Source organism: Meriones unguiculatus, chromosome 16 (genome assembly GCF_030254825.1).
Source record: "Meriones unguiculatus strain TT.TT164.6M chromosome 16, Bangor_MerUng_6.1, whole genome shotgun sequence".
Lineage (NCBI taxonomy): Eukaryota > Metazoa > Chordata > Mammalia > Rodentia > Muridae > Meriones > Meriones unguiculatus.
This window is the reverse complement of record NC_083363.1, coordinates 25,343,875-25,368,090: the sequence shown is the minus strand read 5'-3', so window position 1 is coordinate 25,368,090 and position 24,216 is coordinate 25,343,875. Positions and strand designations below refer to the sequence as shown.

At 48.9% G+C, this 24,216-nt stretch overlaps 2 protein-coding genes across 8 annotated transcripts in view; one reads left to right on the top strand and one right to left on the bottom strand.

Annotated features, from left to right (window-relative positions):
- Cdh23 (cadherin related 23) overlaps positions 1-24,216 on the bottom strand; it is a 372,523-nt gene that overhangs the window by 74,847 nt on the left and 273,460 nt on the right. Inside the window, exons 28-33 of the mRNA XM_060369488.1 lie at positions 12,353-12,413; positions 11,423-11,571; positions 6,545-6,680; positions 4,856-5,244; positions 3,048-3,149; positions 2,785-2,787 (exon numbers count right to left, since the gene is read on the bottom strand). Coding sequence (XP_060225471.1) covers positions 2,785-2,787; positions 3,048-3,149; positions 4,856-5,244; positions 6,545-6,680; positions 11,423-11,571; positions 12,353-12,413 — 840 coding nt within the window. The remainder of the gene's footprint in view (positions 1-2,784; positions 2,788-3,047; positions 3,150-4,855; positions 5,245-6,544; positions 6,681-11,422; positions 11,572-12,352; positions 12,414-24,216) is intronic.
- Positions 283-22,722, top strand: C16H10orf105 (chromosome 16 C10orf105 homolog). Of its 7 annotated transcripts, none has more exons than XM_060369492.1 (2): positions 283-943; positions 21,124-22,722. In XM_060369492.1, the coding sequence occupies exon 2, from the start codon at positions 21,129-21,131 to the stop codon at positions 21,513-21,515; it is 387 nt and encodes a 128-aa protein (XP_060225475.1). In that variant the 5' UTR covers positions 283-943; positions 21,124-21,128; the 3' UTR covers positions 21,516-22,722. The 7 variants fall into 7 exon arrangements, with proteins under 7 accessions (XP_060225475.1, XP_021511992.1, XP_060225477.1 ...); XM_021656317.2 differs by lacking the exon at positions 283-943 and adding an exon at positions 10,351-10,496; XM_060369494.1 differs by lacking the exon at positions 283-943 and adding an exon at positions 10,359-10,418.

The window sequence follows — 24,216 nt, the reverse complement described above, 5'->3', positions numbered from 1 at the left end:
TGTGTGTGGTGCACACTTATCACCAGGGCCAGAACAGCAAAGAAAGGGGCTGGTGGGGACTGTCTGAGGTGGTAGAGACAGGGCAGCTGGAAAGCTGTGTTCTGGTTTATGGGAATGAAGGCTGGGAATACCCTCCTGGCACTGGCATAACTTCCTGTTTTTCAAGAGGATTAGGGAGCTCATATTTTTATATGAAGTGAGCCAATGAGTCACAGAAATGAAAATCATGGGCAGGCTGATTGAAACACAGCTGCTGGCCAGATTCCTGCCTTCTCACCCACAGTTTTGCATTAAAGAGAGATGGCCAGGCCAGGAGCAAGAAGCTACCGTGACCCACCCACTGAGGAGGGAAACTCTGTGACATTGCGCTTTCTTTCGAGTCTGCAGTCTGGATCTCGGGTGGAGAAGGGCACTGGGAGCAGGAAGAGAGAAGGACCACTGTGGGTGTGACCACAAGCCCTGGGAAGACCACAGGCCACAGAGACTACAAATACAAACATTGCTATGTTTGCTGCATTTACTACCAGGGACAGATGGGGAGATGGTCTGGGCTTTAAGAACCCCAGGAGGGGCCTCTCAAGCTGCTCCACCCCAGGCCAGTCCTCACCATTCTTTTCGGGCGTTGTTTCTGGATCCTTTATCTGACTGTCTTTTGGTATGTAACGAGCTCACGGTCCTTGTTGCACCTTTCCATCTTACAGAAGAAACTCACTGCCCCTGTATCTCCCAATCAGGCTGCCTTTCCTGGTTTCAGCCACACCCCACATGTGATCAGGCAGCAGACAGAACCCAGTGGGAGCTGGGTCAACTCCTCCACTTCTGGATGTTTGAATTTGGACATAGTTACTCAACCTCTCTGGTTTTCCATTTTCTCAGTGGAAAACTTCTGAAACAAGAACGCATGCTATACTGGATGAAGGAAGCAGGAAATGATCAAACACAGGTAAGGGGTCAGATAGTCATCTCTACAGTCCTTCCTTTCCGTCAGATGGACACTCAGCTTTTCCTCCAAAAAGTTCATACTTGTCTATCAGGCAGTATTCTGAGTCTGCTAAGCAAGCATGTTGATATGGGAAATGGAAATAATGATGCCTAATGCCCCAAGCTCAGGGCAAAACCCAGTACTGAGAAAGCTGTCATGATTGGACCTTCCCTGCTGTATAAGGCATACATTATGTCACAGTGACTGTGACAGATTCGAGTTGTATTCCCCCCACCCCCGCCCTCAATCTAGTTCATGCTTTGCAGGCAGGGTTAAATCTGCTTTGTGTTTCAGTAGCCCAGTCCTAACATAGTCAGGCAATGGCCCTGGCCATGACTGCTACTCTGATCATGCTGGTGACTGTGAGGGAGGGTGGGTAATGGGAAGGGAGCCAGCCTTGGTAGGTGAGAAGATGGGGCCTTCTCCAGCTCCCAGCCTCAAAACCTCACCTTCCTGCCCATCCCCCAGCACCTGTGTACAGCTCAGGCGCTCCTATAGCTGGGTCTTCCATCCTGCCCTCCTTACCCCACTGCTTGGGCAGGGAGGAGTCAGGTGGTGGTGTGCTGTGGTTTGCCTCCTGACCTCGGGGAGGAAACTGTACCACCTTTAAAGGCCTTCTCCTGCACCTACACCCTAGTATCTCAAACAGTGCAGGGCCAACTGGGCTGTGTATCTGGGGCATGAAAGCGAATCTTGCTTCTTGGAAGAGAGCCGACAGCTGAGTGGGAGAGAGTATCTGAAGTTCTTGTCATCCACATCAGAACAAGAGTTGCCTGGAACCACAGTGACACCACACTCTCATGGGATACCCAGCCAGCCTAGTCTCCATTCCCTGAACCTTCACAGCCATGGTGGGCTAAAGGGCAGCTGGGCCCATGATACTGAGGAAGATGCTAAGGTTTGCTTAAAGCGCCCCCTCACCCCATACCCTCTAATTCTTCTGCTGGGAGATTTAGGATGTGGGGTGCCTGCTTGAAGAGAGCCATATGTGGGAATCAAATTCACACCCCATACCTCCACCCCCACCAAGCTCCACCTAGTTCCAGCCTTTTGGGGGCCTGTCTGACACCTCTGACCTTGCAGTCACTCTCCCCAGGGGCCTCAACACACAGTCCTGGTAATAGGGCTCACCCTGTGGCCATAGCTACCATCCCATGCACTCCCTATGCTCTGGCCCTGAGTACCCTCCATGTGTCTCCCTCCCAAGATCTGCCACCCCATCTGAGGAGGCAGGGTGCTGGCAGCATTCTCCCTTTAGGGAGGAAAGGGAAGCACAGAGAAGTTAAGCAGCTTTGCTTTGTCACACAGCCAACCGAGGAGTCCGCAGGGTCCCTTCCTGAGCACATTCTATGCTTTCTATGTGTTTTTTTTGTCATTGCACGTCCATCTCATGATCCCATCAGGACTGGATGGAATATGGAAGACAGAGCTTGGGCTCTGAGAGTGGGCTGCAGAGGCCCTTATGGGTCTGAGTGGAAGGCCTGCTGTAAATGTTACTGTGTTTCCTCTCTTTGTCTTCACAATGGTTGATTGGTTTAGTGTGTTGGGGAGTAGTTGGGTAGGTATGAGTGAGCACAAACATGGGTCACAGCATTTTGTGGAAGCCGCAGGATGACTTGGAGTTGTTTCTTTCCTTCTACCATGTAGGTCCCAGGGACCAAACTCAGATCGCCAGGCTCAGTAGCAATCACCTTTATTCTTTGTACCATCTTGACAGCCCTCCTCCCTGTGGACCCTACCTCTGGGGAAGTAAGAGGGTCTGTGCATCATCAGTGGTATGAAGCGTTCATGAGCCAACTCACCTTCTGTAGGCAGCATGAGCGGGAGCAGAAAGGGAGAGAAAGGCAGATAAAAAGGGTTATTGAATGGTTTGATACAATCTACCCTCTGCCCATGAAGTCTGTGGTTAAAAGTGCCACCCGTCCATCCAACCAAGGTCTTAGACCAGGTGTCTGGCCACATGGTGGTCCTGAGACTGCCCTTGCCCCAGCTATGTGTCAGATGCTGGGGAGCATCTGGGCCAGGAGGGGCTGCAGGGTGGGGCTCTCGCTCAGGATCCACTCACCACAGTAGAGTCCACTTTGGGGCCACCGTCGTCTGCCACCACTGTCAATGTGTAGAAGTCACCCTTCTCCCTGTCGACTAAACCCTTGACTGTGATCACACCCTGTGGGGGTGGGGGGACAACAAACATTTCAGTGACATCAGGCAGCAGTTCTTGCTCCAGCTGGACTCTACCATCTCCTTCCACCCCACTCTGCTCCATTGCCCTGACACAATTTTCCCATGAGGCTATTGGCTGAAATCCCATTGCTCTTCTATCCCATCCAGATTGTAGCTATCTCTTCTACAAGGGTTTCCTACCTCCCGCCAAACAGGTTCTCTCTGGGTTGGGGAACCCTTTATGGTACCCATAACCCCATCATGACACTTTTCCCACATCTTCTTTGGGCATTCAGACTGGTATAGCTTTTATGCTTACTTCCATTTCCAGTCCAAGAGCTGTTGTTCAGGCTATGGTCCCAGTCTCCCCTGGGACAAGGCCTGGCAGGCAGAACTCTGAGTGGTTCTCATCCACCTTGGCCAGGGCAAGCAGCACATGGCCAGGCCATCATATCAGATCCACACTATTTGGTTCAAAAGGTGGTTTCTACATGTGGACGAGGCTGGCCTGACTCGTCTGGAACTCTGTACAGCAAGACTGTCTCCCAAGAAGCCTAGGGGGGTGCCAATACTGCCCTTCTGCACTGAGATGGTCCAGGCTGCCAAGTTGTGCCCCTCCATCAGATTGACCAGCAGGGATTTGTACCTTGCCTATCATCAAAGAAGGAATGCTGGAGAAAGAGTCACTAAAGCAGAGAGGAAGAGCTGGACCAGACTGCTAGCTTAGTATAGCTTCTGAAGAGATGGAAAGAGTTAGAACTGAGTTTCCTAACAGACAAAGTAGAAAGGGAGGTAAGATTCCTTGGATAATGGTAGGCTAGAAAATATGACAGAAGGCACAATCTCTTAGACCTTCCTGGTAACAGGAACATCTAGGGAGAGGAAAGGAATGTAGACTGAGCACAATAGACTGTATCTTCATGCTGGAGCCTTTATAAAATTCTCTGAGCTGTGTGGTTGGAAGAGCATCTGGACTAATGGATGAAATATATGTAGGTCATTTATTATTTTATTTTGTCTCTTAGAGACAGGATCTTACCCTGTAGCCTAGGCTGGTCTGGATGTCCTGGGGGTCTAGATCCTCCTGCCTCAGCCTCTTAATAACTGGGATTACAGGATTGTGCCTGGAGGAGGCATGGAAGCACCCAGAGCTTGCTTCTCTTCATCTGTTCATTTGAATCTTTTGAAGCAGCCTTGGAACTGGCCACAGTAAGCAAGCAAAATGTCTCTGAAGTGGCTACAACCAGATAGCTGAAGCTCAGGAGCGGTCCTAGGAACCCTTACTGCAGGTTAGTGAGGGAACATGGCAAATAGCTGGTGCCCTATATCTGAAGCGAGGCAGACTGGCAGCCATCAGATCCCACTGCCCCTACAGATCCCACCCGGCAGAGCTGTTCAGACCCAAATCTCCTGGTACCCAGTGAGTAGCAAGAACCTAGAGTGAGGGGAATCCTACACATTTTGGTACCCAGAGAAGCAGCCAATGGCCGTGTGAATTTAGAAGGAAAAGTATTTGGCTTTCCCTATTGTAACTTCCACTATTTAATAACAAGGACACCAGACTGATTGGCTTTCAGTATAGTGTCCTAAAATACTAGAAGAAAAGTACCACAAGGAAGTTTATTTTAAGAAGAATGCTGTACATGCAGAAGGAGCTCAGTAGATGCACACTGGATTGGAGAGCCCTGCCATGACCACCCGCCTCCTTACCGTGACGGCATCTATCTTGAAGAGGGCTTTGGCCTGAGCACTGGTATAGGCATCAAAGCGGTAGGTGATTTGGTTGAGGTTATCGATAGAATAGGCTTGCACCCGTACAATCTCTGTCCCTAGAGCCAGATTCTCCATGATGACTGCCTCATAGGAGGCATTAGAGAACTGAACTGCCTCATCCAACTCATTGAGAAGCGTTACGTAGACGCTACAGAAGCCCTGGTTGAAGGGGGGTGCCCGGTCTGTGGCAGACACATTCATTAGGTAGCTGGTCTTGGTCTCGTAGTCTAGATAGTCCACCGTCACGATAAGCCCTGTGCTCTCATCAATCTCAAACTTGCCCTCTGCACCAGACAGGATGCGGTAGTTCACCAGGCCACCGTCCCCTGTGAGAAGACACAAATTGCGTAGTTCCAGATGGGGCTGCCCTGTGGCTTCTTCAGCTGTCTACACCAGGGGCTACTCCTGAGAGGTCTTGGCTGTTCCCTCTCCTTCCCTCAGCATACACTCTCCCCAAAAGATGTAGCAGAGGGAGCAGAGGTCAAGGTGGTTGGCAAGACCTCCTACACTGCTAACCCATTCAGGGGCTTGATGTTGGCATTAGAGATCTGACAGAGGGAGTTGGCTCTGCTCAGAACCTCAAATTTTAAGTTCAAACACCTGCCTTGACTACTTAGGTGTCTTATAGTGGTTATTTGATCCAGAAAGTGCTAGGGCCCTCAGAGAAGCCAAGCCTTCATTCGGATCCCTAGTGGAAGAAAATCTCAGGTCCAAGGAATTCCCCATATACATACACACAGTTACTCAAGCAGGAGGTGGGCAATTTGGGAAGGTAGAAAAAGAGACAGAGACAAAACTGCTCAGCTTGGGCATCCATGACTTTCACTAGCCTCTCAAAGGGTTGCCTGTGCCAGAAGAGGCCTAAGTAATACATAGTGCCTCCTACCTTCTGCTGATATGCCATTTAGAGAATGAACCAGCTAAGAATCCTTAGATCTATGTCTCTGTCACTCATCCTGGGAGGCAAATGACCTCTGATGCTGAAGGTGCGTGGGGACTATTTGGGCAGCTACAGTCAGCACAGCAGAGGTAGTTTGGGGGCCTCTTTGGGAGCAGGAAGTAGGGCAGAGCCCTCTCCTAGCTGGGAACAGGCTCAATAGAGAAGGCTGCAGTATCCTGAAATGTTGTCCTCTTCACTTTACACTGATTACTGTGGTCACTTCCAGGGCCTGGGAACCTCTGCCAAGTTGAGTTGCCTTCCAAGCAGACCACTTCACTATAGGAAGGTTGGGTTGTGAGGAGACTTGAAAATACCAAAGTCTGGGAATCCCCTGTGCAGTAGAAGATGGCAGCTGAATAGGGGCTGAGGCCTAGGCTAGCTTTATGATATGGCTCCATTACATTTCCCAGCCCTTTCTTGGCCCTTGCCAAAGGCTAGCATTGAGCTGCCATGTCCCAGGATTTGGATGTGGAAACATTTCCACTCTCCTCTGCCCATCAGAGGTTGGATAACTTCCCTGACTCTAATCCTCCTGGGAGAGGCATCTGTAGGGAGTGGATACCATCCAAGGAGCCCCTCATGAGCCTGGATGTGGTTGCCTGAAAGATCTAGGGATGACAGACCCCCTTGGTAGTAGGAAAGTCACTCTGAGAAAAGGCCTCCCTGGCTTCCCCTGCCCACTTTACCAGTGTCTCTGTCAGTGGCTCGGACGACGATGACTGAGGTGCCGATGCCGGCTGTCTCGCGAAGGCCCAGGCGGTTGTACTGCTGTTGCGTGAACACGGGTGCCTCATCATTGACATCCTCCACATACACAATCACCTGCAGGGATGTGCCAGGGCTCAGCTCAGGGAAAGTGGAGACTGGCAACCCAGGGTATAGTTTCTGCTCCCTTTGGCCAGTTGAGGTTGCCCTCTGGAGGACCTGGTACTGTCTTATTTCCCACTGAATCTGGCCCCCCACACAGGACCTGGCATATGGCTGGTGTTCACACACCTTTTAGTTCTGTGCTGACCTGTGGGAACCAGTAATAGCAGTGGCACTTTAGCATGGTAAAGTTTTGCAAATACAAAATGTGACTAATGGCTTATGTCACACTGCTCCTAGGGTGGTTAGGAACACAAAATATGCCAGGTTCATGGAAGTACTAGTTGGTGAGTATTGTGGTTTGGAAGAGAATGGTCCCCATAGGCTTATATGCTTAAATGCTTGGTCCCCAGTTGATGGAGCTGTTTGGAGAGGATTAGGGGGTGTAGCCTTGTTGGAGGAGGTGTGTCACTGGGGGTGAACTTTTAGCTCTCTCTCTCTCTCCCCCTTAGGGATCAGATGTAAACTCTCAGCTATTGCTCTAGTGCCATGCCTGCCTTCTGCCATGCTCCCTGCCGTGGCGGTCATGGACTCCAGCCCTTTGGAATCATTAGCCCTCAAATAAAATGCTTTTTTTTTTTTTTTATAAATTGTCTTGATCATGGTGTTTTGTCTCAGCAGTAGAAAAGTAACTAACTCCATCTAAAGATCAAAATGCATATAGAACAGACTGGGGGGTGGGTGATGGTGGCAAGGACAGAAGCCATCATGCTTCGGGTCCTGTGACTCTCACACAACAACCCTTTCAAGATTGCCAGTTCTACCATGGCAGACAACAGTGTGGCAGCACTGATCCTCATCTTCTAGGGCTGCCAGTGAAACAGTGGACAATCCCCTCTATTCATGGGGCTTCCTGGCCCACCCTTCCGCTTTCCTGGGGAAATTTACTAACAACTTTCATGACAATCCTTGTCCTGGAGTTGCTTCTGGGGACCCTATCCAAGAAGGTGACCATTTTGGAACCGTGTGATTTTTCCCATTGCTTTTCTACACTTTTGAAATTCCCTTTAATGAATGTATGTAAGATATAGAAAAATGCTACTGTTAAAGGGTGTTTATGGAAAGCTATGTCTATGAACAAGAGTGCCCCCTTCTCCCCATACCTGGGATCATCCAGAGAGTTTGCTGTAGCCTTGAACCATACTCCTTGGGAGACCAGAGAGGAGGGAAGGGAAGGGAAAGGACATCAGAGTGCGAGTGCACAAAAGCTACGAGGGACCCTGGGCTCTGTCTCCTTAGAGATGAGGAGCAGGGAGGAGAGGTAATTTGCCCAAGATTTCACAGGGACAGGAGGGCTGGAGAGAAGACAGAGGTCACTGCGTTCCCTATCTATCAATGCTCAGGCTCTGTGCTGGAGATGAGCTGGCCCCAGTGTAAGAGACCCTTCTCCTAGTTCCCTAAGGCCAGGGTTTTTTTTACGCAGTATGGAAAAGGGAGGAAGTGGGGTTGGGTAGCTCAGTGTGGACAGCAGAGGTCACAGAAGTCAGTGGTAAGGACAGAAATGGAGTGTGGGAGAAAGCCTTAGAGAGCCTGCCTTTGACACTTTGACTTTATTGATAGCTGCCTCCGGGATTATTCCAACACCCCCCCCCCCCACACACACACATTCCCACACTCCTCCAGGTTAGCAGAAAATTTACTGGATGACTCCGGCTGGGTGGGGTGGTACAGCAGTGGGGAAGATGGGATGTGACAGCCAGGGAGGGCTCCCTACTTCATTGCCTTGAGGTTCTGCAGCCCTGCTGTACCAACAGTTTTCATATCCAGACATCAAGAACCTACTATGCAAATGCCAGTGTCCACCTCAGCTCCCAGCTGTAGCAGGGAGCCATCCAAATTTAGCTCAGCCCACAACTTGTTGCAGAAGATCCTGGGTGTGGTGGTTGTGAGGGGAATTTGCACGGGTACATTTTGGGAACTCTTATGTAAACAGAGACTATCTTTCAAAACTCCAAGCCTTCCCTTTCCAGAGTCTGCTTGTCCTAATGACCTTGACTTCTGGGGGCCATGGGGAAGAAACTGCCAGGCTGACAGTGTGGGGACAACAGGAGTGAGGTGGCATGTAGCTTGGCCACACGTGACCAGACTTAGTTTTGGCTGCACTTTCAGAGTAGAGACAGGAGGAAAGATGGTATGGTTTGTGAACCCGAGAGACAGCTGAACAGGAAGTTTAGGCCAGCTGAATTCTTGCTTAAGAGGAGGAAGCTGCAAGGTGCCTCAGAGCCAGACTGCTTTTTGGCCAGAGTTTCTGCACAAGGCTGCTAGACTCTCCAGCAAGGAGAAGAGGGTAGATGTGTTCGTACCTTTGTGCATGTGGGCATGCACACAGCATGTGTACACAGAGACGTCCAGCATCCACAAGAACGGTTTCCCTCCTTGCCTCTTGGACCCCTTGGAAACTATCTCTAACTCTAAAAGTAGAAATTACTGCCTGCAGGGCAAAGTCCTCACATTATCAGAAAGCTGGAGAGCCTTCCTGAGTCTCTCAGGGAAACAAAGACTACATACTGTAAGGGCCATCAAATCTCCATGCCAAGGGACAGCACCTGAATTCTGTTTGTTTGTTTGTTTGGAGACAGGGTTTCTCTGTGTAGCCCTGGTTGTCCTGAACTTGCTTTGTAGACCAGGCTGGCCTTGAACTCCCTGAGTTCTGGAATAACAGGTGTGTGCCACTGTACCCATATTTTTTTTCTTTTGTTTTGAGCACCTGAAATTTTTTAAAATTTATTTATTTATTATTAATTACAATTTGTAGCCCCCTCCATCCTCCCCTCCCAATCCCATGCTCCCTCCCTCTTTTCCTCCCATGACCCTTCCCATGGAGATAACCTAGAATCCCTGCACAGATGTAGCCCATGGCAGCTCAGTCTCCAAGTGGGTTTCCTAGTAAGGGGCTTTCTTGGACATGAACTCAGTGGCTGGCTCTTTGATCACCTCCCCCTGAGTGGGGAGCAGCCTTACCAGGCCACAGAAGAAGACAATACAGCCAGTCCTGATGAGAGCACCTGAGTTCTTAAAGTTACTCTTTGGAAGATGAGGCTCTTGTCAGGGCTCTGGGGAGCCTTCTTGGGCACTGTGGCACAAGAATAGTATAGTGTAGAGGTAAGAGAATCTAGCCCGCCTACCCGGGGCAAAGCCTGGCTCTACCCATACCACCAAGGGACCCTAACTAAGTTGATTAATTCCTCTTTGCCTCAGTATCCTCATCTGTAGAATGGGTGTGACACAGGGCCTACGTCAGAACTTGGTCAATTTCTTATTCCTCGGGGTCTTGAGGGCAGGAACATATAAAGGGGGCCGTGGCTATGGCTGCGGTGCCTCACCCCTGCAGTAGTTTTCCTTTGATCTGTTTAACACTCTGGGACGTTGCAAAGAATTTGGTTTAACAACAAGGTGGCTAAACATAGCATGTGGCAGCCACAATGATCAGGCACCAGGAGGAGGCTCTTGAGGAAGAGGTGGGTGGGGAGGGGAGGGGAAGAGGACACAGAGAGGGCTGTGGTTAGGAAGCCTGAGGTCCAGGGGTCCAGCCTGAGCCTCACTGATATCAGCCACTCTAGTGACGTGAAGTGAACCTGCAAGGGGAAGGCACTGTCACGACTGTGCTCATTAGTTAGTGTGAGTAAGAGCATGCCCTACAGGGAAGCACTGTTGTTGAGACCTCCCGGTACAAACTCAGGAAACCGAGTCTGTGTAAGTCAACCTGCTCTGTAAAGAGCAGACCTGATCAGACCAAGGGACCTGATCCCTCTGCTGTGTCCACTTGGACAGGTATTAATTTCTCCTCTTTAAGGAGTGTGTGCATGTGCATGTGTGTGTATGGGGTAGCTTGTCGGGAGCCAAGTTTCTCTCTGACCTCCTCCAAAGTGAGAGCCGGAGCTGGGGATCCAGATTTGTTCCCACTCTGACAGATCTGTATGAGACCCAGATTCTGGTTGGAGACATCCCTCATTAGCATGTGGGGAAGTGTCTGTGACTGATTTGAGTGACAGCTGGCCAGGTATATTCTGCTTGGTGTTTCCAGTCCCAGGAAACAGCGAGTTTCAACAGGCTGATTCAGCCATACTCAGCCTGGGAGGCAAGTGCCCACTGTATTCCCATCTCCCTCCTGCTCATGACAGGGACCTCTGGGCTATGACTCACTTCCTTTGACTTTAGGGGAAGGGGCCTACAGCCTGCTACCCTGAGGGTGATGAGGCATGTGCATAAATAGCACAGGCAGGAGGTATATCTGTGCTGTCTGGTAGAGAAGGTACTTTGACCTCAGCTGCCTAGGGATGGTGCATCTAAAGAATGCATTTGATAGGACAGCTGGCAATGGGATGGGAGTATTTTAGGAACAGTTTCAGGAGAAGTAGCATTGGGCTTTACCCAAAATACATAGTCTCAGTCCTGCTTTTGCCTTTAGACATTTCTTTGTGACTCTGTTTCCTCATCTGTAAAATAATATTGGTGTCTACTCCTCCAAGCTTATGTCGATGAGGTTTCCTCAATGCATTGCGAGAGGTGGATGGATAGAAGGAATAGGTTGGTGAGATTTCCTCTTTCTTCCCTAGGACAGACATGAGTACCATGGATCCCTTTCCCTGGAGAAACTGAGGCACAGAGTGAAATGACAAATCCAAGACTCTTGGCCCTTGGTCTCCTCACCAAATTCCTTGCCCTACATGTCAGCTAAAACCTATTTGTGTTCTTACCCTGACAGAGCTCCGCATGGGTCCTAGGTCGTGGTTGTAGGCCTCCACCATCAGCACGTGGGAGGAGTTTCGCTCCCTGTCCAGGGGCCGAGGGCCTCGCATCAGGAGCCCGCTACTGATGTGGATCCGGAAGTTGTTGCCATGGTTACCTGTGGAGGGGCATGTGGGATGTGTGGACTGGACTGAGAGGAGGACAGCTATGAAATGGAGGGTGGTGAGTTCCAGGCCCTGTGGCATGTTGGTCCTGCCCATAGGACCTGGGAACTTGGTTAAGGCCCACAATGGCCTAACAGAGGGGAACCCGGGGCTGAGGCTCACCTGCCTGTTCTGTATGTGAGGCCTAGGGCCTTAACCCTGGTCTCTGCACCTCCACTTCCACTGGGGGTACAGAAGCTTCAGAAGATTTCAGAAAGGTCTTGGACCCAAACCTTACTATCTGTGGGTTAGTGAATCCAGGGTGTAGTGGACTTAATCAGGCTAGCTTGGTACTCATGATCTTTTCTTCTCTCCAGGAACACACTTATCCACACCCAGTCCCTGAGTTCAGGCAGGTGGCTATACTCTTGACGTTGAAATCCAGTAAACGTGTGGCTGTGGTGGGTGGCTCAGGGAAGGGCTCCTGATTCTAGCTAGACCAAGGAAAGTAGATCACCAATGAATTTCCCAGGGGCTGCCTTGGCTTCCCGGATCCTGCCTGTCAAGGTGACAGTTTTGAGAACACTTAGCATATGGAGTCCTTAGGAACAAGGCTAGTGTACTGTCCTTTGCTTAGAATATATTCCACTTGGTGCAAACAATCAGGGAACTCTCTTCCTCCCCGAGCTCCAGCCTGAGCATATAGTGCTTGGGCATCTGCTCTGGGCAGCAAAAAACAAGTGTTAATTCCACAGGGTGGTGGCCTTCCTTCCTATCTTGCAGCAGCCCACTTACCATGGAGGATTCGGTACCAGACTCGCCCAAACTCGCCCTCATCTGCATCTGTGGCTTTCAGCTGAAGAAGAAGAGACAGTGGAGTTATTGCTTACACCAAGTCAGGGAAAGAAGCTATCTTTGCAGTCCTCCATAGCTGGCCCCAGGCATTTTTATTTTCCACGATGACACCCTGCCTATGTTGCCTTATCCAGGACCACTCAGGTCTGTCTCTTTTTCACGAGGGATGGTGAGTTTATCACAACTCTGGCCCGGGTTGGAAGAGGACACTCCATACTTCTATGATCCCCTACCAGTGAGACTCTTGACATCTTAGGACCAGCCCTAAGGTGACTCTGAAGTACCTGCTGCATCACTGAAAAGCCCACCCTAGCATGGGTGAATATATTTAAAAGCTGCATCCCTGGAGTTCCATGACCAACTTGCAGACAGTTCCATTGAAGAGTTTCCCATGATCTGTAAATAACCTATGCTCCCGTAAACTTCTTGGTTCATCAAGGTAGCATTGGCTGGAATAATTTGTTTTTATCATCAGTGGCCTACCTGGTGCGAAGAGGTGTTTATATACACCATCCTGGGGACAGCCTTGCAACAGAATTGGCATCTAGTGATTTGAATGGGAAATGTGCCCCTCCACTCTGTGTGCATCTGCATAGGCTCTTGTGTTTGAATACTTAGGCCCAGGGTGGTGGCGCTATCTGGGAAGGTTGTAGAACCTTTAGGAGACGATGCCTCACCCTGGAAGAAGTGGGTCACTGAGGACTGGACTTGAGGCCTTTTATAGCCTGCCTCTACTTCCCATTCGTTCTCTGCTTCCCTAGTGGAGAGCACTGTGACCAGGCGGCCTCCTACTTTGGTCACCATGCCGTCTCTGTCGGCTGCCATGATGGACTCATAACCCTCTGAAACCACAAATCTAAATATGCCTTTTACCCTCAAGATACTTTTGTTAGGGCATTTTATTACAGCAGTAGGAAAGCAACTAAGACACCACTGGAATAGAAATAGCAGAACATATTTGCCGTAGGTAATAAGATGTAGGTCTGAGGCTGTCCCTTTGAGGAGGCACTGGAAGCAGCTACGGCAACAGTCGCATGGCCTTTGCCATAGGTGATGGCATGCAACTGAGGCCCAGGTGTCTTCCCAGAAAGAACTTGTTTATACAAGGAAGGAATTACAATAGGAAAGTGATTCATGGATGCATCCTTCGTGGTAGCCTTTGATTTGGCAGAAAAAAATGCTGACAAGGGAGAAAGAGATGGAGGTGTTAGCTTGCTGCTTTCTACAGCTGGTGGAATGCAAATGAGAGAGAATGAAAGTTAGATCTGCAATAAATAGATTTCCTGAGAGGCAAAGACTTGGAACCCATGGAAAGGGCAGGAGAGAAGTGAGAGAAAATACTCCTCATCTCAATCACTAATACAAAGAAAAGGGGGTAACCTATGATCCAGCATGCAAGCAGAGACTTTAATTATATACAACAAACTATGACAATCCCAGATTACACAGCCTCTGAAATGATGGATTTGGGAAAGATTTACTTATTATTTTTGCATGTATGTATGCAGGTATGCCATGCATGTGTGGGTGTCTGCAGAGGCCAGAAGAAGAGGGTGTTGGATTCCTGGAAGTGACCAGATGTGGGCGCTAGGACACAAACCTAGGGCCTCCAGAAGAGTAGTGAGTACTCTTAACCACCAGGCCATCTCTCAACCCTCAGGGGAAAAGACTTGTAAACAGTGAGTAAAAGAGCCTCTCTCAGCCTGGTGTGTGATCATGGGACACAGAGAAGGATGGGGACAGCCTGAATTGCATGGAATAAGAAACTAAGTGATAAAACCATTCATTCCTCCTTGGGATGAAGACGGCATAAACTGAGACAATAGGAGAGAAATAACTCCCTGATGGGAATGATAGGGACACTTAGCTAAGTCTGACTAAGGTCTTTGTGGCTAGCAGGGACTGGAGAACAAAGAGGAATGATAAACATTGCTAAGGGAACTGCGTATGTGGGAGACGGTGACTAATGGCCAGTTTGTGGCTTTGAGTACTGTGTTTACCAGAGTCACAAAGAAGTTGATTTACCTAGGGATGGTTATGGGGCTTTAGTTAATTTGCTAAGCTCCCTGGTGGGTTGTGACCTTTACGAAGTGGGAAAGGCACTGATAAATCTGAATGATTTAGACCAGTTCTCAACCTTCCATACGCTATAACCCTTTAATACAATTCCTCATGTTGTGGTGACTCCAAACCATAAATTTATTTTTGTTGCTACTTCATCAATGTAATTGTGCTACCATTATGAATATCATAATGTAAATATCTGTGTTTTCTGATACTCTGTTGAGAACTGATGATCTAGGCCAACATGTAAATTGGCTTTGTAAGGTATTCAAGCAAAGGTAAGGGGATGAGAGAGGGGAAAAGCAAAAGAAATTGTACAGGTCATTCAAAAGCAAATGTGGTAAGATTTGTGTCAAGTCATAAATGCACTAGGGAAAAGATCTACAGAAGGGCAGATTCTGTGCCAGAGAGCATTTAGAAGGCCTTATGGAATAGGAAAAAGAAAGAGTAAATGGCAGGGTGGAATAGATGAAAAAGATAAGACCATGCAATGGGTGGGCAGCTATCCTTTTAGGATAAGCTGTATACATTTTTCCACTTCAAGAAAGGACACTGGTCCAGAGTGGTGGCATAGCATTCAAGACCAGAGAATTATCACAATTTGAAAGCTAGGATGGTCTACATAGCAAGTTCTAAGCTAGCCTGGACTACAGTATCAAAAACCTCACCCAGATTAGGGCCTTTTCAGTAACCAGGTGTGGTCAATGGACAGTGACTGTGGGATTGCTATAGAACCTATCATCAGAACCAGAGTTGGGCCTTTAGCAGACATTGAAGATGACAACATGATGCTGCTTACCCTTCACCACCAGTTCAGTCAAGAATCACAAGCTAGCCCCTTCAACTCCATCATGGTCAGGGAAATACATGGCAAAACCCCCTGCAGTGTCCCAGGATAAGGACCTAGAGTGGTTTATGGAGACTAACTGTGCATTCTGGAGGGTCAGATGTGGTAAGCTCCCATCCGTGACGTGGTGCCCAACATTGCTTTTTTTTTCTTTTTCTTTTTGAGTCCCCTTTGCTGATGAACCACACAACCACTAGCACTTGTTTGCAGCAGATAATCATGGGCTTTAAGATATGCATCATGCCCATCCTCTATGAAAAGGTTTCATTGTATAGTGCCAATCTTGAGTGTTTTACAGATTTGGAAAAGCATCTGGAATAACAGTAAAAATATCAGCTAAAGAGTCTGAATAAAGGCATACTATATATGTAGAAAGGGCATATGCCCAGAAGCCATAAGATTATTGAAAAATTATCCCAGTGCCGGATGAGTTGTTTGCCAGGGAGGCCCCCGAGGATCCCCACATCAAATGGGCTATTGTGACGGTTGTTGGTTGCATGCCAACATTAGATGGTAAGTCCTTATTGTTGAAGACACTACACACTTTTGTTGAAGAAAGCAAGCTAGAGCTGGGAGCTCCCTCCTTGTTGGCTGGCTTTTATGGTGCTAGAAGGCACTAAGCAAACTATTAAGAAAGAAGTGTCATAGTCTTACTCTGGACTCTATATGAACTACATACCAGGCAAAAATGTGCCCTCTAGTATAATAGTGGAACATACATACACACACACATGTATATGCATATATTATATCAGACAAAAATGTAAAAATGTATACAATAGTGGCATGGATGTTATAGGTGCTTTTCTATTGGATTTAAGGCCCAGGCCACAGGACAAAACTGTAAATCAGAGCAGAACATTGTGGCTGGGGAAATCATAGGCCCCAGTAGCAAGGCCACAGCTTTTGGTCTAGCCAAAAAGATGTAAAGATGTGATATGCCTGTCAAACTGTCTCCCATGCATCATTTATACCTATAGATTCTTGCTGCTGTCAGCATTGGGAAGGAAAACGTGGTTTTTGTTTGTTTGTTTTTTTAGTGGACAGTAATTACTGGAGAGACTCTTGGGTGGAACTGCTTGAAAATTAGGCAGAAAACTATATCTTTTGTAGTCATCACTCAACTGTTTTTGAGTTATTTATTTTTGTTTGAGCCTTGTAACGAGCTCTATTAATGTTATTAGCTCACGAAGATAGACTTGGGTAAATCATTCCTTTTGGTTTGTTGTCAGTATCCTACCTAAAGTGAGTATTTTTGTTCTTGTCTCCCTCTACACTGTCTTCCCCAAAGAGGAAGGGCTTTGTGCACTGCCATGTTACTAGCCTCTGACACATATTAGGTTTGTTTGCTTTTGTGTTGTTGTTTTGAGATTAGATTTCAAGTAGTCCAGTATGGACTTGAACTCTTGATCTAAGTGCTGTAATACAGTAGTGCTTTGCCATACCCAGCTTTTCACATATTTGTTGAATAGAGATATCAATGACTTAGTGACAAATCTCTAGTGAGAGATACTGAACTGACCCCTCACTGAGCACAGATGGGAGACACGTGCAACACACATCACTGAAATGTTTAGTTTTATGGTCCCTGAGAGTCTGAAAGCCCAGCTGCACCTGTGTCCTCATTAGATTTTCTCCTTGATCCTGTAAGTACTCTAGGATTGCTCTATCATGTGTCTTTCTTTGTCATGGTGATCTGTAGTTTTGGTTTCTTTAAAAAATTCAGTTATGTTATATAAACAGGTTTTTGTCTTAATCCCAAGTGTGGGATATGGGACTGCCTTAGTTTGTCCATGCACGGCTAATAATTGCCTCCCATGGCTCGGAGAAGGGCATGGTCTTTGCTAGCAGGGGATAGTTTAACTCTGGGGTTCTGAGAGAGGACATCCAAGAAAGAGGAGGACTCTTCAAGTAATGCTTTGAGGAACCATCTAGGGAGGAAGAAGGCTGCTGCTGGCTTGTTCCTTATTGTTGCTGGACTGCTAGATGTCCTGACTGAGACTGGTATTTTTCCAAAGAGCCCAATTACCCTAATAGGCCAGAAGTAGCCAAAGAGAACTCCACCTCCTCTTCCCACTAACCTTCTTTCTCTCCTACCTAGTGTTGGGGTGTTAGAGGTATCAGGAGGGATTAGGAGTAAAGAAGGAAGGTAGAGGCATTAAGGAACTCCAAATAAAACAAGTTTAAAAAGGGCACAACAGTGATCAAATAAGCGACTTGGCACTCAAAGTTCTAATATAAACTTTCCTATCTTCACTCTTTGGACACAAGAGAAGGTCAGGAGAGGGAGCCTGCTTATAAAGATCAAGTCAGCAGAGAGACTGGGGCCCTACATTCGTCTGAGGCAAGGGATCTTGTCCTTCAGTTAGGGAAACATTGGCTTCCTACCCAGCACTAACTTGTGGGGTGAGTCTGGGCAGGCTATGTCTTGTCTCCTGTTGGGAGGGGCAGTTCTGTATCACCAAGGCTCCCTCCATATCTAACAGTACACAGGAAGGCTTTTTCCCCACTTCAGGGTGGGTTTTGTTTTGTGGTGAAGGGCGGCAGGGCTTAGAGATAATTGTGACTTCTACCACATTGCATTCAGAGCCCTTGGAGGCTCCCGATGGGCAACTGCACAATATCAGGCTCCTAAGCAGCAGCTGGTCACCAGGGATGTATCGGATTCTGGGAAGAAAGGAGGGCTGTGGGGGAGGATTGGAGAGAACCTGGAGCACCCCTCAAACTGTCCTTGGCTGTCCCTCAGTTCTAAGCCCCTTGCACTCACTTCTGAAGCCAGATATCTTTAAAAGGACACTTTTCTGAGAATCCAGAAAAGACAGCGCCTGGGGGCTCCAGGGCCCATCACTCTCTGTCTTCCTCCTGCTGTCTCTCTGCTTATAGACCCTCTCCCTGGTAACCTGAGGACTGGCAGGCACTGAATAGTCGACCATACCATTCAAATTTCCAAAAGGGGGTGGTGGGAACCCCAGGCCCATGGGGCAGTTAAACCCGCCTCCAGCTCTCACCAGTGTTTCCACAAATGAGAGGGCTCCAAGGAGACAGGTTGGAGTGAGTCAGGCAAAGGGCTCCCCTCTCTTTATAAAGATCCCACTAGTTTGCCATCTCTACGCTCCCAGCTTCCCCTCCCCCAGACAGGCTAGGACTCTCCCAACAAAACCAGGCCCAGCAGGAAAAGCAGGGAGAAAGCTAGTCCGCTGCAGAAGTAGGGTCACAGTCCCTGGTACAACTTGGACTTCCTGGGACAACTGGGAGACCTTGCCATCGAGAATACAGACCTCCAAGGGTAGGCTGTGAGGTCAATGCTGAGGGACTATAGAGAAAGCCAGTGAAAGAAGTGGAGGAGACTCTTCCTGGGAACTTGGGAGGGCAGGAAGGTGTGCTCAGATTTGGGGAGTCCTTCTGTGTTCTGAGAAAAGAAATAAGGCCCAGTAAAGGGGAATGGCTAAGCCAAGGCCACACTTTCTCCGTGGGCCTCTAAGGAAGTAAGAAAGTTCTAGAGAGAGTGTGTAGAGAGATGTACTCAGAGGAAGGCTCTAGCAGAAAGGGGGCTCACTGTTCGGGCTTCAGAAGCATCCCTTCAGAACCAGCTGTTCTTGCTGGCTGGCAGCAGGGAATCAGGCAGGCAGCTGGACTTGCCTCAAGCTCCTAGGTCATAGACTGCCACTAGAGTAGCTCAGATGCCTATCCAGAGGTGGCCCTGGGGCTTGTAGCCTCACAGCTTCTTTAGGTTCTGAGCTAGTAGAAAGGAGGCCCTTTCTTTACTGGGGCCAAGTGCTGAGAGCCAAGGGACAGCTAGTTTCTCTCTGTGGGGGATGGGCAGTGGGTATACCTCATCTGTGATCCAGCCCAGACTCTCTGAAGGGCTGATCCATGGATGCTGTCCATTCAGAGCTCTTTCCAGGCCCAGGGCCTGGAGGGTGGAGGCCCTGAGCAGTTAGGCAAGCATCAGAATTTCCAGCCTGGAGCAGCTGCAAGGGCTGGGAGGGGTTGGGGCAAGAGCTGGTTGGCAGGTGGGCGGAGAGCACTGTATGCCCTTAGTCAGTTGTGCCCAGGAACCAGGAGTTAGGTCCCGGAGTTACTGGTGAGTGCTTAGGTGGGACAAGAGCTAAGGGGCTGGGTGGCCGTGCTCGATGATTTCCCATGGGTTCATGAAGGGCCATGGCATGACAGAGCCTCCCCTGCGGCCTGGCCTTGGTACTAGAACCTGAGGGAGATATAAAGTGAACTGAAAAGGAGGAAGTCGTGGTCCTTCTGCCTCAGGTGAGACTCTAAGGTTAGTGTGAGGGCAAAGCTCTATTTGGATCTTTGGATTTTCTGTACTGGTTTGTGGAATTCAAAAATCATAGATGTTGAACTGTAGGCTGGATGGAAGCCATGTGCATGTTTTGATTGGCCTGTGTAGCATGTCCAATATTTGAAAATTCATTTAAAAATTTTTGGAAACAAGTTTACCCGACATTTTGTAATACTTGTTTCTCCTCTTTGCGTCACATAACTTTGAATTAGTTGCCAATATTTAAATAGCAGGAGTGTTTGTCTTTAAAAAATAAAAAGTTTCTTGGCTCAATTGAGAAGCTTGAAGAGCCTGGAAAAAACTTCTATACCCACAAGGGCAATCAGTCTAGGCTGATTGTGGGGGCTAGCCAGGGCTCCTTAGGAGCCGATCATGCTTTACCCTCACCAAGGCTCAGCTACCAGTTGTCAGTATAGCCTGGTCCTCTGACTATGAGGACCATCTGTGGCATTCTCCACATGGATAGATCCTCTCAGGGGGATAGTGGAAATATCCAGCGGTGAATGATGTTACAGGGCAGGTTTCTGGCTTCATTCTGCCAACTCTTTATATATTTTTTATTTCCCAGGTGGACCTGAGTGACTCACTGGGCTAATAGAGGGTTTGAAGAAGGAGGCAGGCATGGGACCAGGAGTCGAACAACCAATCTGTCCTTTGCTTGCCTATGTGGCCTTGGGTTTGGCCTCTCGTGCTTCCCTTGGGGCAGGTTAGACTGCATCAAGAGGTAGTCACAGAAGTGCCCTTGGATCCAGGCAGGTGAAACAGGCATGTGGTGGGCCTGGGGGAGTATGGCCAGCTGGGGCCAGTGCCCTATATAAAAGGGACATCAGAGAAGCCAATAGTGAAATTCTGACATGTCAAGAGAAGCTAGGCAGATCTGTGTGTGTATGTATGTATGTATTTATCTACCTATCTATAAATCTCAAAGCTCAGGCTGATCTCAAATGCAACTAAAGCTGGCCTCTTCCCTCCACCTCCAGAGTGCTAGGTACAGGCACGTCCCACTACATCCAGTCTGGAAATCTCATTTTTAAAAATAATCAAAACGAAACTAAAAACACACCAAGAACCCCCATCAAGACACATGTATGGGCCCCTCCAGCCTCAACCTTGGGCTATTGCTAGGGTCCCTACTAGCCCACCATAGCATTTCACTTGAACTTGTTTCTGACTCATTAAGTGCCTTACTGACTCTTAGACTTGGGCTTTTAGATTTAAGACTGTATGGTAATTGCTAAGAACTGATTATAAAATGGCAGAAAGCTTTCACTATCCTGCGTTCCTCATGGCAGAAGGGAAGGGTGCAGCAGAAGCTCCAGGTACAGACCCAGCCCTATCACCAATCAGTTGTACATGATGCTTCTCTGGGCCTCACTGTGCTAGCCTTTGACAAGCTATCATGAAAACATGACTAACTGCTCAGCCCCCACTGCTATGTTTCAGGTAAGTCTCACCTGCCTCTGTCTGGTTTTTCTGCTCTGATTCTCTATCTTGCCCTTGCAGCCACCATGAGCACAGGGGGCTCCAGCCTCCCCAGCCTCCCAAGCTTCCTGAGGACTCCTGCCACTTCTGAGACTTTCACCCAGGCTGCTGACCCTGTGCCGGTTCTCATTGCTCTGGCCTGCATTTTTCTGCTGCTGGTTTCTTGTCTGCTGTTTATGATGCTGTGTAAGCCAACTGCCCTGGACCCTGGCCACCAAGTGGCCCGGGAATGCATGCCACATCATCCGGTGAGCTCCAGTGAGCCCAGGCTCCGGCTTTGGAAGCGCCTGGGCTCCCTGCGCCACTCTGTGCACAGCTTCCGGCGAGGCAGGCCTGCTGTCCAGCAGTGTCCCTTGCCGGGCCTTGATGACCACCAAGGTGACTATGATTGCACTGAAGCCACCAAGATGTGATACAGTGCCCATCCATACACAGGCTCACCCAAGACCATCCTGCCTCTGATGGAGCCTAGCATAGCAAGCTGTAGGATACTATACAGATACTCTGGATTCTAATATCACCCCAGTATTTCCCTTTGTGTCTAGCCCATGTCCTTTCCCGGAAGACTCTGAAGTCCCCTGATTCTGCTTGCTAACAGACCCTTGGATAAAAAGATGAATGAATACCCACAGGCTTCTAGATGTTTACTCTGTGACTCGGAGGGAGGACACTGCGGCACTCCCTTTTGGAAGCTAGGTATTTACTGATCCCAGAAATAGCACCCTTTACCCCTCCAGAAACCTTGCTCATCTTCTGAAGGTCCAGCTTAGACTAACTGCTAAAAGTCCCAGATACCAAACCAAGTGGGGTGTCTGCCAATGCTGGGTCTACACTATCCTGCATCTGTGCTAACTTAGTACCCCAGGGAAATGGACCCAGGGATCCCTTTCTTGACATTTTGCCCCTTCTGGTGGATCTGGTTGGTTGCCAGGCAGGGGACTAGCAAACATCAAATCATGAGCCTGGGAGCCCCCTTAGTGGTCACCTGTCAAGATGGGTTGGGAGGATCTGAAGATGGGTTAAGATGTTTCCTGTATGCTGAGTGTGATAGTTCACACTTGTAATCCCAGCACTCCACAGGCCGAGGCAGGAGGATTGTCTAAGGCAGCCTGGGTTACAAGATAACATCCTGACTCAAAATCAAAACAAATCAGACAAACAAACAACAGGCTGTTGTCCAAGGCTAGGTGGAAGCTGTATCACTGTGGTAGGAGGCTGACCACTGCCAGCACCATGGGGTGTTGTCGGTACTCTGAAGATGCATGGCAGTGGTACTGTGTCTCACTGCAAAAGGGGTGGTCTCCTCTCAGACAGCATGGACCAGACCTCTCAGGATGGCTGCAGGACCAAAGCTGGATGGACTAGCTGTGCTCTATGTGTTGAGGCAACAACTTTGTCAAGTGACATGTCAAACCAGGCCCACTCCTGTGTTGTACCGGGTGCTGGGAATCCCACCCTCTGTTTCATCTATAGCCAAGGCCTTCTGCTGCATCTTAGACCTGAAGATGGAACAGTGGGAACCCGAGATGCTTGGCTCCTCTCCCAGAGTCAAGAGCGCACCCCAGGGCTACCCGCTCCCCTCTGCTATGACACCTAGTAAAGATACTCTAGTCTTCCCAAGGACTAAGCTCTGGCTTTGTTTTTACCCAGTCTAGAGCCTTCAACGGTCTCCTTTGTGTCCGCTGGATGTGCTCACTCCAGGGTGTGCAGCGGGATCTGGGGACTACAATTTATCCTTCTAGCCTTATCCTGCCCAGACACTCCAGGCAACTGAGTGATCTGTCCCCTGTCTGTGGTTTATGCTTTACTAATCCGCAAATTGTGAAGCCTTCTTTGTTTTCCAATAGAGCTGCCCTTCTGCCTGGAGCTCCTCCGGTCTCTCCTCTGTCTCGGGGAGGCCAGCAGCATGCACAGACTTGTCTGTCTTCTTTCCTACAAGCCTGGGAGTCGCAGCTCTCACTGCATCCCACTCACCAAGGCAGCAGGCATCTGGCTTGGCGCACACTGACTTTCCAGTGTCCCTGTGACAGCCTTAAATTTGGCTCCCAAAGCATGCTATGGAGATAAGGTGACTGTGCCTCCCTCCTGTGACCCCAGAGAGAGAGAGAGAGAGAGAGAGAGAGAGAGAGAGAGAGAAGGGGAGAGAGGCCATCTTTGCAGGGCCCTTCTAGGGCCTGGGAGAAAGTGTCCTAAGACCCTGAATGTCTAAGAAGTGAAGACAGCAGGGGAGCCCTGTGTCACTCAGGGACTTTAGGGTGTGGACCCAAGTCTTATGCACATAAAACCCAGCATTTCAGCCAGGTGTGATGACGCACACCTTTAATCCCAGCACTTGGGAAGCAGAGGCAGGAAGATCTCTGTGAGTTCGGGGCCAGCCTGGTCTGCAAAGTGAGTCCAGAACAGTACTATACAGAGAAACCCTGTCTCAACGCCCCCCCCAAAAAAAAAAAAAGAAGAAGAAGAGAAAAGAAAAGAAAGGAAAGAAAGAAAAAGAAAGAAAGAAAGAAAGAAAGAAAGAAAGAAAGAAAGAAAGAAAGAAAGAAAGAAAGAAAGAAAGAAAGAAAGAAAAGCATTTTCAGGGCCAGGAAGCAAACCAGCTTCCTCCCATAGCTATTTTTGGGCAACCCCTCCCCTCTTGTTTCTTCACCTCCCTGAAGCACCTTGGGCTAAAATGTAGGCATGAGGTTCCCCCTTGACCTGATATTTTGGGTTTACTACAGGGTCTGGGGTGCTTATGAGTAAGCTGGGGATGGCAGGTACTAAGTTACGGTAGGGCTCCATCGCTTCATGGGTGGGGACTTTAATTCTTTCTTAGCTGAGGCCAGAGGAAGAGACCCTCCTTCTGGAGCCAGCCTTCCTGGATTCTATCAAGAGTCAGCTTTCTGTTTCTCTCCTGGCCATTCACAGTGCCCACACAGGGATGTAGGCACCCTCCTACCTCCCACTCTTCCTTCCCTCTTGAGCTAGTGGCAGGCCCATCTTTGTTGAGTTTGGCTCACCCTTGGATTGAGTCAAAAACACTGAGGCTGGTGAAATGGGCTATTCATTCTCTGTCTTCCCTCCCAGCAACTGAGCACCCCTGCCTCTCCCTCTTTCTCACTGTGTGTGTGTGTG

Bases quoted from the DNA above. Each gene is read 5' to 3' on its own strand.
- C16H10orf105 (XM_021656319.2), top strand. From the start codon at position 18,300: ATGGGGCAGTTAAACCCGCCTCCAGCTCTCACCAGTGTTTCCACAAAT. The intron at 18,610-21,123 runs GTAGGCTGTGAG...TTGCCCTTGCAG, and splicing joins GAGAATACAGACCTCCAAGG to CCACCATGAGCACAGGGGGC.